General features: G+C 40.2%; 2 protein-coding genes across 5 annotated transcripts in view; one reads left to right on the top strand and one right to left on the bottom strand.

Annotated features, from left to right (window-relative positions):
• Nucleotides 1–4,977, bottom strand: part of LOC135485563 (girdin-like) — a 40,964-nt gene extending 35,987 nt beyond the window's left edge. For all 4 annotated transcript variants that reach the window (XM_064767702.1, XM_064767704.1, XM_064767705.1 and 1 more), the window contains exons 1-3: nt 4,458–4,977; nt 4,081–4,166; nt 2,360–2,465 (exon numbers count right to left, since the gene is read on the bottom strand). In XM_064767702.1, the coding sequence (XP_064623772.1) occupies nt 2,360–2,465; nt 4,081–4,166; nt 4,458–4,499 (234 nt within the window). In that variant the 5' untranslated portion in view covers nt 4,500–4,977. The remainder of the gene's footprint in view (nt 1–2,359; nt 2,466–4,080; nt 4,167–4,457) is intronic.
• A 3,916-nt stretch (nt 4,978–8,893) lies between these two features.
• On the top strand, nt 8,894–13,130 carry LOC135485562 (malate dehydrogenase, cytoplasmic-like). Its single transcript, XM_064767701.1, has 8 exons — nt 8,894–9,011; nt 9,341–9,436; nt 9,640–9,736; nt 9,890–10,065; nt 10,226–10,348; nt 10,690–10,869; nt 11,115–11,228; nt 11,423–13,130. The coding sequence occupies exons 1-8, from the start codon at nt 9,009–9,011 to the stop codon at nt 11,624–11,626; spliced, it is 993 nt and encodes a 330-aa protein (XP_064623771.1). The 5' UTR covers nt 8,894–9,008; the 3' UTR covers nt 11,627–13,130.
• The last annotated feature ends 268 nt before the right edge of the window (nt 13,131–13,398 follow it).

The following is a 13,398-nucleotide window of genomic DNA, read 5'->3' as shown; positions in this document are numbered from 1 at the left end:
CACCACTAGACTAAGCCATCACAATGGAAGCGCTGGCTATCAGGGGATCAAGCCAAGGAAAGTGGGAGAAGACAACTTTCGTAACCTCGTATGATATCTGGGATCAAGAAACACAGAACTCATTTCACACTGCCTCATACATTGTCAAAGGTTTGATACATAAAATGTGAATTATGAAATTCTAATCAGTCTCTTATCAAAGGTCTGGGGTCTGCAGAAATTGTAAAGGTCTGGGATACAAAGACATACCGACAATTTCAACGGGAAATTGCCCCACTGATCGAAGCAATTTGCCTTTGTGTGGCGAGTAACTGGAATTTTATGGGCACATGCATGCAGGAAAACCTGTATGGGAATGTACAAGTGAAGGGAGAAATACCATGGGTTGGCATCCTTCAGAGATATCATTGAAGATACCATCATCGAAAGAACAGGACAATCGTCACAATCACTTCAGTTTGGATTCTTGATGGAAGTAAAAACAGCTACGAAACCACGTTTTCCAATCGGAAAAGGACATATTTTTTTAATTGGGAAAATGCCCATCTGCTAGTGAAAATGAACCGATAATGACTTACAGAACAAAGAGACATGAAATATGCAATGTCCAGAACAATGGGGCCAGATATGCAACAAAGAGACCATACATGTAGCAGTAAGACAATTCCGATGTTCCCAGGGCTTAGAGACGTAGTGAAACCCAGCCCTGCAGCTCTCAATTCAATGCAATTCCATTGAAAAATTGCTCGTCTCTCCAAGCAAATACACCAAATTTCCTGTATGTTTTCAGCGTTTAGGGGAATCTAGGGCCAAGCTATGCAAGGGACACATATTTCTAGACCATGCACCCCTTTCACACAGCATACATAGGCCCTTAAGGTGAACAAATATTTGAAGAAAAACATTAGCTCAACCAGACCTTAAAAGTGTAAATTCTTTAGTATCGATTGAGCTCTTCACAGTATATAAGTCTATGTATGGCTACAAACATTGATTTTGGCCTAAAATAGGAAAGAATGAAAGCAATGACTTAATTTTTATATGGCGTTTTGTACGCTGTATCAAAAATTGTATTTGGGACATATTCGATCCATGCCATTCTGCTTTTTTTCTAGCGGAGTCAACAGCTGTCAGTGAATGGCGACGGTGACCGAAAGATGGCAGCGAAAGGGTTAAGGGTGCCAGCAGGACCGGCTAGTTCAGGTCCGACCCTCAAATTGTCCTTCACACCAAGTGCGATACACCTGTCACTTTATTTGGATAAGAGTGAAATAAGGAGTTAGTTGTGTTGATTGGAGGAAGTTTGTTCACTGTGACCTACAATACCTCCAAGTCTATCACAATAATATTCATAATCTTGATGAAAAGCCAACCAAATATAAGCCTTATGCTGAATAATTTCCCATACAATCTGTCTAAGGTATTCAGAAAGGCTTAGGCTTAACAGGGCCTACGCACCGTAAAATATTCCGAGCAAGTTAGGGCACATCTGAGTGAGTTAATCAGATTTTTATTTGAATAGCGTTTACAGGAACTAATAAAAGCCTAAAGCATTCTTCCTACATTATGATTGTACATCATAATGTGAATAATGCTCATACTGAGTATAAATTGGCTCAAGGATTTTGATTTTGGATTATTGACTTCTAAAGATTGAAGGAATGTTCTGTGCTAACCCATCTGTTTGATATCCTGTAGGTCTTCCTTGCATGTCCTGTCATCCATTGCCTTTTCCTTAAAAGGTCTTCAAGACTCTCATCTTCTTGCAAACAGAGGGTTATTCCCTCGTAAGATTTGGAAAAATGGGAAGAACCAAGTCAAAGTAAAGGCCCTGATAAGTCAAGAGGAAAAACTAAAGCCCACCAGTAGGGGAACTAGAAAACGGCAGTCATCTGCGACACCGCACGCCTCGGAATTTCTCTTCCTGTACCTGTGTTAGGGCATGAACAAATCAAATAATATCATATTTCATCAACAGCATACTACACCTTTCATTTTCACAAAAGCTGGAACAGAAGCGGTTATCTGCTGACAAATCATCTTGTAATGGTGCCAACAGCTGGTACTGTATCAATGGGACAAGATCTATCGTGAACAGGTTTCAGATGAAATCAATTCATTCCTTTCAATTGCTACTTGTGTCAATTGTGGTTTTGAAATCATGATTATGATCTCTCATTGAGACTCAATTAAACCATCAATACTACCAAGGATGAGCTGCGACTTTATCTGTGTCAATGGACACTTGACTTTACACTATTCGGTAATTGCAATGACAAGTGACTTTCCTTTCTTCACAGCAGAGCTTCATGTAAATGTACAATGTACCATCCATTGATTTTAAGTCATTCTCGCTTACCTCATAATAAATCCTGATATTTTTTAACAATATATCCCAGTTGTGAAGACGTTCCTTCAGGTCCTCTACATTAGCATTGATGTGTTCACGGCTCGCCCTTGGATCACTGAAATGACAGCAACATCAAATACATCAGACTCGCCAACGCTTCAGAACTAATTACTCTATAAACTCAAAAGAGTATACATGTACTCTATACCAAAGGATAACCCACAGGAGAAATGTTTGATTCAAAACAATAGGCTATCAATCAAGCAGTGTACCCCCTCATGCCCTACTTTTGTGTTTAAGCATTGAATTAGAAATCAAATGCATTATGCTAGCATACTGTTACATCTTCAATCAATGACACCAATTCAAAATGCTTGTTTAGTGGTAACCATGGTGACAGAGAGGGAAGTACGGATCTGACATCACCAGGACATCGATTCTACAAGAAATGTTTTGTTTGGCAACGACTATGGGTGATGCTCTACCATCATCGAGCTCTGAACTTTTAACAAGGACACAGCCTCATCAATATCGATAATGATCCTGCAAAACAAACACATGACAAAGATAGGGCTAAAGGTATGTGTCTCTAAGTGAAGAACATATTCAGACACTTTCACACACCAAACACTTCGCATTGAAAGTAGTAGAATCAGGCCAGGCCCCTACTTGAGGCCATAACTCGTTGGAAGTGGGACTCAATGAATACCAACCAAAAAAGACTGCAATTTGACAACACTGGAGCAGAAAATTGGACTAAGTCAGTTGGAATACTATCAATAGAGTAACCCCAGGCCTACCAGATTTTCACTAGCCTTTTATAATGATATAGTCACCAAATTATAGACTTGGTTGACACTAGAACATGATGGCATTCCCCGCCGCACCCCTGCAGTACAGAATAGACATTTAAAATTGAATTTCTGAGACAGGAGAGTGATTTTAGTATGTGATTGGTCTGGTTTAAAATCAATTGCAGTATAGAACAGAGATTTTTGCCAGCTTTCTTTGACAATGACTATGGTAATCATGATGGTTGTCGTGTCAGACCACCAGGCACTAAAATTTAAACCCTATATAGCCACCCTTGCTAACAAGGGTCAAATGCCTGCTCCTCCCCTTTACAAATTACAACAATATATGGGAAAATAAATACATGAAGCCAAGGATGTGGATAGCCAGAGACGCATCCTCGCCCGACAACATGTATGTATGTTCCACACCAAGCATGCCAAGTGGGTGGTATCAGTCTCAGTGTATCACACTTCATACATGCACATGCCATAATCAACCCACAGGTGTTCTGTGGTGACACAAATCGAGGAGCGACTGGTGTGTCAAGCATGTTCCTGTCTTTCAAAAGGTCATGGTCCGCTGAACAAGAAGGTCACAATGCACTGACCACTGATGAATTGTGATGGAAAATATGACAATAAACCGGAATTATGACAGTGCCGAAATAGGATTTGTTCTGTACGTACTCCCAGCTCTAACAAAATGCTACACATTCATTGATTGTAATGTAAATGTAACAGTTTAGATGGATGGAGGCTTTTTTACATTGAAGTGACATGTATGAGGCCTTATTTACACTGTTTAACGGTTCGAATACAGACAGCCATGATTAGTTTATGTGTCCTCTTGCTTCCCTTATCATTTGTTTTGCTACATCTCAAAATGAGGCTGGCCGCTGTGCTTATCTTATTAATTCTCCTCTGGTCCATACTTACATCTGGTGCATGACATCATTGAGATAAGTCCCATCAGCCAGGGTATCATAATCAACCCTGGTGTCACAGTCAGCAAATGTCTGCACCTGAAAAGTGAGATTTTAGAGAAATGAATCAAACTCAGACAATCTCTGCAAGTATGATTTAGGCCTTAATTGGGTTAGAAATATGGCATGCCTTATTTATCATTTTCATCAATGACTCAGGATATGTACTTTACCATTCAGTGAACAAACATACCTTCAATATTGATAAGTGGATAAGAAAGGTAATTTGGTCATCATTCCTAAATATTTGTATGTAACGTATGTCACATTGTAGGTTAGGTTAGGGCTGGTAAAACTGAAAAGTTACAACATCATGGCAAAGATCCTTACCCAAAGAACAAGGGGTGTCTCCATAAAACTTGGGGCAGCCATGCTGAACTCTCTTCAACAGTAACACGGACTGGCTTCACAATATATTCCAAAACGAATGATAATCCAACATGAATGACATAATCCTGCACATTTTACATCTTCAGCATCCTATGCAGGCTATATGGACAAGGGGCACAAAACGCATTGTCAATGTGTAATATTTACATTATTCCCGTAGCTCTAGCTAGCTGTACTAAAAAAGTTATGTATCGTAGTGGTTCTATACTTCACACACACATTTAGTGTACATTCATTGTACAGGTGAGCTAAATAAACAACCTGTTAGTTTTGACAAGTCTACCAAAAGTGGTCGATTTCGGGATAAAGACAAGTGAAACGTGTCAAACAACTATATCAATTAGGGAGACAGTATACAAAGTGTGCAAACTCAAAGGACGGAAATGAAATCATCTGTTTGAAAAGTGAGATAATCACTGAATTTTGGGAACAAAATGACAAAACAGAACAGCAAGTATTGTGCTAGGCGAATTACGTCGCGTGGTAACAATGCATAAATGTGCTTCGAAGTTAGTGCGGTAGATCGAACAATCGTATTTCTCATTTTAGTATCTAACATCTCAAATAAACCAACTCTTCCTTTTGTATTATTGTATCAGCAAATGTTAGACTAAATAGATATAATATTTTCCTTAAAATCTTGATTGTGATTTATAGAACTATTTTTACCTGCAATTGGGCGAAGGAATATTTCAATTAGGCAGTGCTGACATCTACTCGTTCAGAAATACACTAACTACCACCTGCTACGATAACCAGCTGGAGGAGCATAAAGTGTCTGCAGCTTCTGCATCCTCATCCTGAGAAAATCCGGGGTAAAATGTATTTACATTGCTCAGCTTCCAGACAACGCGCGTCAATATGGGCGGAGGCTACGGAGGCAATACCGCTGGAAGTTCTGCTAACACAGCCGGACATTATACAGCCTAGCCTAGGCATATGCCTCTCTCCAGAAAATACACTTTTACTCCGTAGGCTATTTCCTTATTTTTTCTCTCATTTATATATTTCGGCCTATTTACTTTCAATCAAATGAGTCGATTGATTAGAAATACCAGGCAATACATTAGCCCTTCAAACTTTCTGCAGGAGCCAGGACATCTAAAAATATGACATGCAAATAAGAAAGAAAGGTTTGAAATGCGAAATGAATTCATCGTACTGACTGAGGTGGCAGGTCTACAGTCTTCACTCCAGTGACTGGGAGTATGAATTACACGACCAGGTTTTGATTTATAGATGGCAGATAAGAACTTATATTGAAAGGGAAGTCGTGTAACATTTACAAGTATGACTAGTATTTATGTCACTTGTATCTTAATGTCTCCTATTAATTGCCGATAAAATATGTCGGCACTAAGCATGCTAAGTTTTTATGCCTGCCAACTCCAGGTACCTCCAGTGCTCCTCATGCCTAGTCTATATTTTGGTCGTGAACTGCATTTAACAGGAGAGGTCGTTCCCCGGCGAACTCGACCCGGCCCTTCTGAAATCAGCAGAAAAACCTTCAATTTTCTCCTATTATCGCCCAATGAATTATCTTCACATTTACAGGAAAGGTAGAAATGGTATACCAACTAAACGGGTGCAACTGATATTCACATAGAAGAAGAAATTGAGCCAAAAAAACAAAAATGTATAACCTTGGAGGAATTATACATACTTGACAAGTATAATTCCTCCAAGGTATAACCCAGCCGAGTTGGTTTTTTACCCAGGCCGAGTTGGTCCGGGCCGAGGCCGAGTTGGCGTTAGGCCGAGATGGCGGGTAGGTGTAAACTGTGGACAAAAGTGTGGACGAAAGTGTGGACAGCGGCCCTCTAAGTTTGGTGGGTCCCATCTCTCTCACCATATGTTGACAACTTGGCAGAGCAGCCAGGACTGATGTGGCCTGGTTGTGACTGTCTCACTCTCATCTCTCTCATCATGTTGTCAAGACGGTGGAGCAGCCAGGACTGTTTGGGCCTGGCTGTGACCGTCTCATATCTCTCAGTCTCACCATGTTGACAACTTGACAAAGCAGCCAAGACTGATGTGGCCTGACTGTCTCATCTCTCTCATCATGCTGTCAACACGGTGATGGAGCTGCCAGGACTGATTCAGCCTGGCTGTGACTGTCTCATCTCTCTCACCGTGTTGACAACTTGGCAGAGCAGCCAACAAGACTGATGTGGCCTGGCTGTGACTGTCTCATCTCTCTCATCATGTTGCCAACACGGTGGAGCTGCAAAGACTGATTTGGATTGGCAGTGACCGTCTCATCTCTCTCACCATGTTGACAACTTGGCAAAGCAGCCAACAAGACTGATGTGGCCTGGCTGTGACTGTCTCATCTCTCTCATCATGTTGCCAACACGGTGGAGCTACAAAGACTGATTTGGACTGGTTGTGACTGTCTCATCTCTCTCACCATATTGTCAACACGGTGGAGCAGCCAGGACTGATTTGGCCTGGCTGTGACTGCCTCATCTCTCTCATTATGTTGTCAACACGATGGAGCAGCCAGGACTGATTCGGCCACGAGATTTATGAGCTCCTAATAGATTTAAACTTTTGTTCTTGTCGTAGCACGGGTCACAAGTCTAAAAGCTGTCGTGACCTGCTACTCCTGTTGTAACATGGGTCAGCTTTGTCCCCAGGATATTCTTCATCCCCATGGTTCAACTGGCTAAGTTCCAATTCATCTTTTAGCATCAACATCTCCTATGACCCATCTCGCATGTAAAAAATGCTCCAGCATGATGCCTGAGCAGAAATCCCCCCTACAAGCAGCCTAACATCAACTTCGGAGACCAAATTACACCCAAATGTCATGAAATTTTCAGAAAATGAGTTTTTTACGTTGTGCTTATTTCGTTTATGGCTACTAAATTTTATTTTGATGATTTTATACCTGACTTTAAACCTGGTGAACGCTGGTGGGCGCTAGTGGGACGCTGGTGGACACTGTTTAGGATGACCGCCCATACTCGGTGATAAACCATTCAATGTGAACTCAAGTTGATGTGATCATCATGTGAGATAAGGATTCATACTGGTGATAAACAATTCAATGCAATGGGAACTCAAGTTAATGTGGTCATTATGAACCATTCAATGGTAACTCAAGTTAATGTGGTCATCTGAGGGATGTGGATTCTTACCGGTGATGAACCATTCAATGGGAACTAAAGTTAATGTGGTCGTCTGAGGGATGTGGATTCATACTGATGATGAACCATTCAATAGGAACTCAAATTAATGTGGTCATCTGAGGGATGTGGATTAATACTGGTGATGAACCATTCAATGGGAACTAAAGTTAATGTGGTTGTCTGAGGGATGTGGATTCATACTGGTGATGAACCATTCAATGGGAACTAAAGTTAATGTGGTCGTCTGAGGGATGTGGATTCATACTGGTTGTACTTGTAGGCAAAAATAGTTGGCCCTCTCTCAGACCAACTTTCGTTGATCCAAGATGGCGGCACCACTGAAGGGAAGGTGTAAACTGTGGACGAAATTGTGGACAGCGGCCCTCTAAGTTTGGTGGGCTGGCATTTCTTTGTCTTTCAATATATTTAAAAGAAATTGCAGTATATTATGCATTATAATCTTTTTAATGGGTCAGCGAAAGAAAGAAAAAAAAAATTTGATCTGTTTTACAGTATGACTTGTCTCAGTGAAACTGACTAGTATAGCTCCTGACTGATTTACAGTAACCTTTCAACAGGGCTTCAGTGGTGCCGCCATCTTGGATCAACGAAAGTTGGTCTGAGAGAGGGCCAACTATTTTTGCCTACAACTGAATGATATTGTCATTGTCATTCAAATAAAAGTAGTTTTTGTGAAAGAATATTATTTGGACTAGTTAGAAATATCACAGTTTCAACAAATTCTTTGATAATTAGTCCACATTTGGACACTAGACCTCGCATTTCCCCGTCCACAAAGTCAAAGGCCACTTCGAAAACCTTCAAAAAAGCCCGTCCACTCATTGATCAAAATCACCCATCAAAATAATTTTTTTTCTTTTTTTCTTTCGCTGACCCATTAAAAAGATTATAATGCATAATATACTGCAATTTCTTTTAAATATATTGAAAGACAAAGAAATGCCAGCCCACCAAACTTAGAGGGCCGCTGTCCACACTTTCGTCTACAGTTTACACCTACCCCGAGATGGCCCTGCACCAACGGGTAATATGTAAAATAATTGCTCTAAATGTGTATATTATTCCGCCGTGACAATAATTCATATTCAATGATTTAGAAACACTTAAAATGATTATAAATAAGATAATTTCAACAAATAATATAAATGTGAACGATTTAAATTAATCTTAAAGATGCTACAGGGAATAATATAAGAACTATTTCATCGGAGGTGTCGGGTACCTGCTGAGTAAATCTACCTCCGACCTTCGGCTGACCGTAGCGACATTGGCACCCGGCTCTTCTAATTTTTCCACTTTAATTGCGGTATCTGTATTCATTCAGCTAAAGATCACAATGGTAATACGCTTTTTATGTCATGAATATATCAGACATTCAAACCAATTCCAAATAAGGCAATGTTAGGGTGTAAAACACGCAGTACTTCACGCCGAAGTGGTCGGGAATATCATTCATAATCGAGCATCACCGATGTTGCACTGTCTGCAGTACACTCCTGACGCAGTGGACTGGCAAATATAGTATAAAGGTGTTTTGTTTTGATTGTGTGGGGCAAAGCTCAGAACCATTTACTCAATATGCTAACACCAATGGGTCAAGTCATGCAACTGAAGTAGATCCGGCGGCGACCCGCTAAACATTGTAATGTCAAATATGATTGATTTCAGGCTGAACCACTCCGTGTTGTAGTAACTGGTGCTGCTGGTCAAATTGCCTATGCATTGTTGTTCAACATTGCCAAAGGGGATGTCTTTGGTGACCAGGTAAGCATAACAAATTAAGTTGTCCACAGCTCAAATACCCGGGTTAGTTGGGCATCTTCACTGTACTTTGGTTGGTGATATTAATAATGATTATAATTATGATGAGGGTCATGTAATGCTTGTTTCCAAGATATTGTCCACTTAACTTTCAAAACCCAACTATTTTCAAGTTAGACATGATATCATGGCTGCTTATTTTTCAGCGCATGACACTTGTCCTTGTAGACATTCCACCAATGATGGGAGTTGTTGAAGGTGTGGTCTTGGAACTCCAGGACTGTGCTCTGCCGCTTGTCGCAGGTTGGTAAAAATAGGTTGTGCCTAGAAAATTTCTTCTTCGCAATGACAACTTTCTCGTCAATAACTTCATTTTGAAATGGGCCTGTTTCCACAAAAGTTAACCAAGTGGAGTGTCCGTGTTCAAATTGTCTTGAAATCTTCCTTCCATTGCAGATGTGGTCGCCACAGCCAATCCTGATGAGGCTTTCAAGGATGCTGATGTCGCATTCATGGTTGGTGCCATGCCCAGGAAGGAAGGCATGGAGAGGAAGGACCTGCTCAAAGCTAATGCTAACATCTTCCAAACCCAGGGAAAGTCTATTGACGCTCATGCAAAGAAAACTATCAAGGTATGGTCTGTCTGCATCATTTGCAGCTCTTTCATGTTTTAAAACCAATTGCAGACTTATGCCACATGATTATAATTGTTGCTGATGTTATTTTCAGGATATGACCAAATAAGTATCAGTGTTTATACTCATAGTAATATTTCTATTTATTACTTTTCAGGTCCTTGTGGTTGGAAACCCAGCCAATACAAATGCTCTCATCACTCAAGTGAATGCTCCATCCATTCCAAAAGAGAACTTCAGTGCTCTCACAAGGCTGGACCAGAACAGAGCTCAGGCTCAGGTATGTAGGGCCTCGGCCACAGGGTACTGATTGCCACCCTCAAACAATAGAACAAAAATAATTTTTTGCGTTTTAAGTGTGTTTTCAAATAAATTATATTTACGCATTTAGATCTAGTCACATTTCTGATGACAATTTCACTGTTTCCTGAAAGCTAATCCTTGTGGAAACCCTGTAGGCGTAGCATTCATTGATAATTTAAGTTTATTTGTTCATCCGCCTAAAACTCTTTTTTGGCTACAGATCATTTCAGGTCCTAAAGAAAGGGATAGGAGAGTTTATATAACTCGTCGTGATTGAACCTTCCATCAAAATCTCAACCTTTCCTGGTCTCGTTTCAGATTGCTGCACGTGTTGGTGTTGCCTGCAATGCTGTTAAGAATGTTACAATCTGGGGCAACCATTCCTCTACCCAATACCCAGATGTCAACCATGGGACAGTCACATTGGCTGATGCATCGTGTAAACCGGTTCCAGCTGCTGTCCAGGATGATGCCTGGCTAAAGGGAGATTTTATCAAGGTAAACCTGGGCTATTTTTGGTAAACTGCTAGTCTTACAATGCAGCAGGGCCTAGATTCAAATTGAGGAGAATTTGGACTTGTATCTCTGAATAAATTGGCTTGGATTTCTAGAAAAGTATTTCTCTCACTCTTTAAGAGCCCTTTCAACACAGAATTTGGTTCAACTCTTTGAGGTTTCCACATTGTAAGATTACCAGCATGTTTTTGTGTCTTTTCATCTTCAGTTTTCAACTCTGTTTTCAGACAGTACAGACACGTGGTGCAGCGATCATCAAAGCCCGTAAATTATCCAGTGCCATGTCTGCAGCCAAGGCCATCTGTGATCACATGAGAGATTGGTGGGCTGGAACCAAGGAGGTAAAGTATTCCTATTAAAATCAACTGTTTCCATCGATGACCTAAAACTGGTCATGAGAAGCTGTTATTTAGGTGAATAACACAATGTGTGAAAGGGTCATTTATAGAGTTAGTTCATGTAACTTGGTAATTTCTTTGAATAGTTTTTCTGTCGTACTTTTTTACTCTCCATTAAATTATGTTTTTGTTTTCAGGGTGAATGGGTATCCATGGGAGTCATTTCTGATGGCAATGGTTATGGTGTTCCAGCTGGCCTCATCTACAGCTTCCCAGTCAAAACATCTGGTGGCACCTGGAAGATTGTTGAGGGGCTCTCAATTGATGACTTCTCGCGAAAAAAGATGGACAATACTGCAGCCGAGTTGTTGGAAGAGAGGATGGAAGCTCTAGGCAATTGACGTGTTACTAGCAACCTGTAAAGACACACCCTAGACCCAGATACCTTGTCAGTTCGGCCATTCTCTTTTATTGCTTGTTTGGTAGAATTGTTGATATGGATTTAGTTATTTTGTAATCGATCAACGTTTGGAAAAATTCTTCCACTCAAATTAATATAAACAAGTGATCAGTGATAAAGGAGAATGACCTTTGCTGCTAGGTATTATCGCTTCATTCGGTAATAGGCCTTATCCTGTCAGTTTTAGAGTTATTGCTGGAAATATTGGCATTGCCATTAAACACCTAAAGGAATAGAACTATTTGACTCCAGATCTGTTGGGGAAATAAAAATACGTACTATGGTGCAGTAACTTGGTGTCCGAGGAAGCTAGCTTTCCACAGAAAATCGAGAATTTGATGTAATTTGAATACTCTGTTATCATTTTGGAATGGGGCAGTCTCGCACTCTTCAAATAATCGGATTTATTTCTTGCATGATATTTAAGTGTAAACTAGGGCACATCTAGTCGCCTTCTGTATCTACAATATCTATTCGGCTGTTGCATAATATTGTTATCCTCCAGGGGTGGTGTTCTATGTCTTGTCAATTTATTTTCAAGAAACAAGAAATATTTCACCATTGTCTGCTGGCCCTACCCCATTTGTATTCTGGAACATTTTCTTGTTTTGAAATCCTATTGTTTACCCTAACGAGGAATTTTGTAGTAAAAATCTTGTCATGGAAACGAATGAAATCGATAATGAAATGCAAATTGTATCAGTTTAAGAGAGAAAGAGAGAGAGAGAGATCTTTTGTGGTGTCGCTGCTTTTGTCAACTGTTATAATCTCTTCAAATTTATCCTGATTTTCCTTTGTTGGGGATGCTTTGGGTCCAACAGGTTGCTTGGTATGTTTCTTTGAAGAAGGAAAATACCAATAATGGACATTTCTACTTCATCTTCGTGTAGTGTCTCAGTGATTGAGAGACAAATTATAATCTCGTGTTCGACACCAGAAACCAATATCTCTGTTCCTCAATACATGGAGCAGTTCTGTTTGCCATAAAATGATCATGACATGTATATCCATCAAAACATTTTACATGTACGTGTATACAGCTGATTTGATGTCAAGTATCATGATTTCAGAAGCATGCAAGCTTATTAAATAGAGCAGACAGGCTTTCAACTTCAAGTTGGATTTATATAGCAACATCTTGAGTTATCCAGTCTCGGGTCAAATTAACCAAGTCTCGCTCCCTCCCTGAGAGAGCAGCCCCAAAGGTTGCGCACCTCTCGTCCTTGCCCAACGGACTTGCGTGCAATTATCTTGCATGTAACTGAAAAGGATCTTGGTCTTTGTAACATTGTATAGTGTGATTTCAATGAGACACCGTGATCTTTTGACTGTAAAGTTTGAACACGAACAAATTCCACTTGCCTGATGCCAGTGTCTATGGTGTAGTTTTCTGTCATAATGTGCTAATATAAGAATAAACTTAATACAAAAGGTGTAGATTATAATTGCCTTCTTTGAATCATTTGATCAAGCTCATTTGCAGCCCACATAACAGCTTACTGAGAGGGTTACAGAAAACGATCTACCTGGGATGGGTTTATATCTAAAAGCATGTAGGCTACATCATCATGGATTTAAGAAACCTATACGGAAAGATAGTAAACAAGAGTCAGTTATATGGAAAGAATTTGATGCCTCGTAGCCCTGAAATTACTGTCCTCAACATAAAAGTGTCATGGCTCAGATTTGAGCCTGCCTATCCCCACTCCACAG

This window comes from Lineus longissimus, chromosome 3 (genome assembly GCF_910592395.1).
Source record: "Lineus longissimus chromosome 3, tnLinLong1.2, whole genome shotgun sequence".
In the NCBI taxonomy this organism is placed as follows: Eukaryota; Metazoa; Nemertea; class Pilidiophora; order Heteronemertea; family Lineidae; genus Lineus; species Lineus longissimus.
Note: the sequence above shows the minus strand (reverse complement) of the source record. Positions and strands in the feature narration are given on the sequence as shown.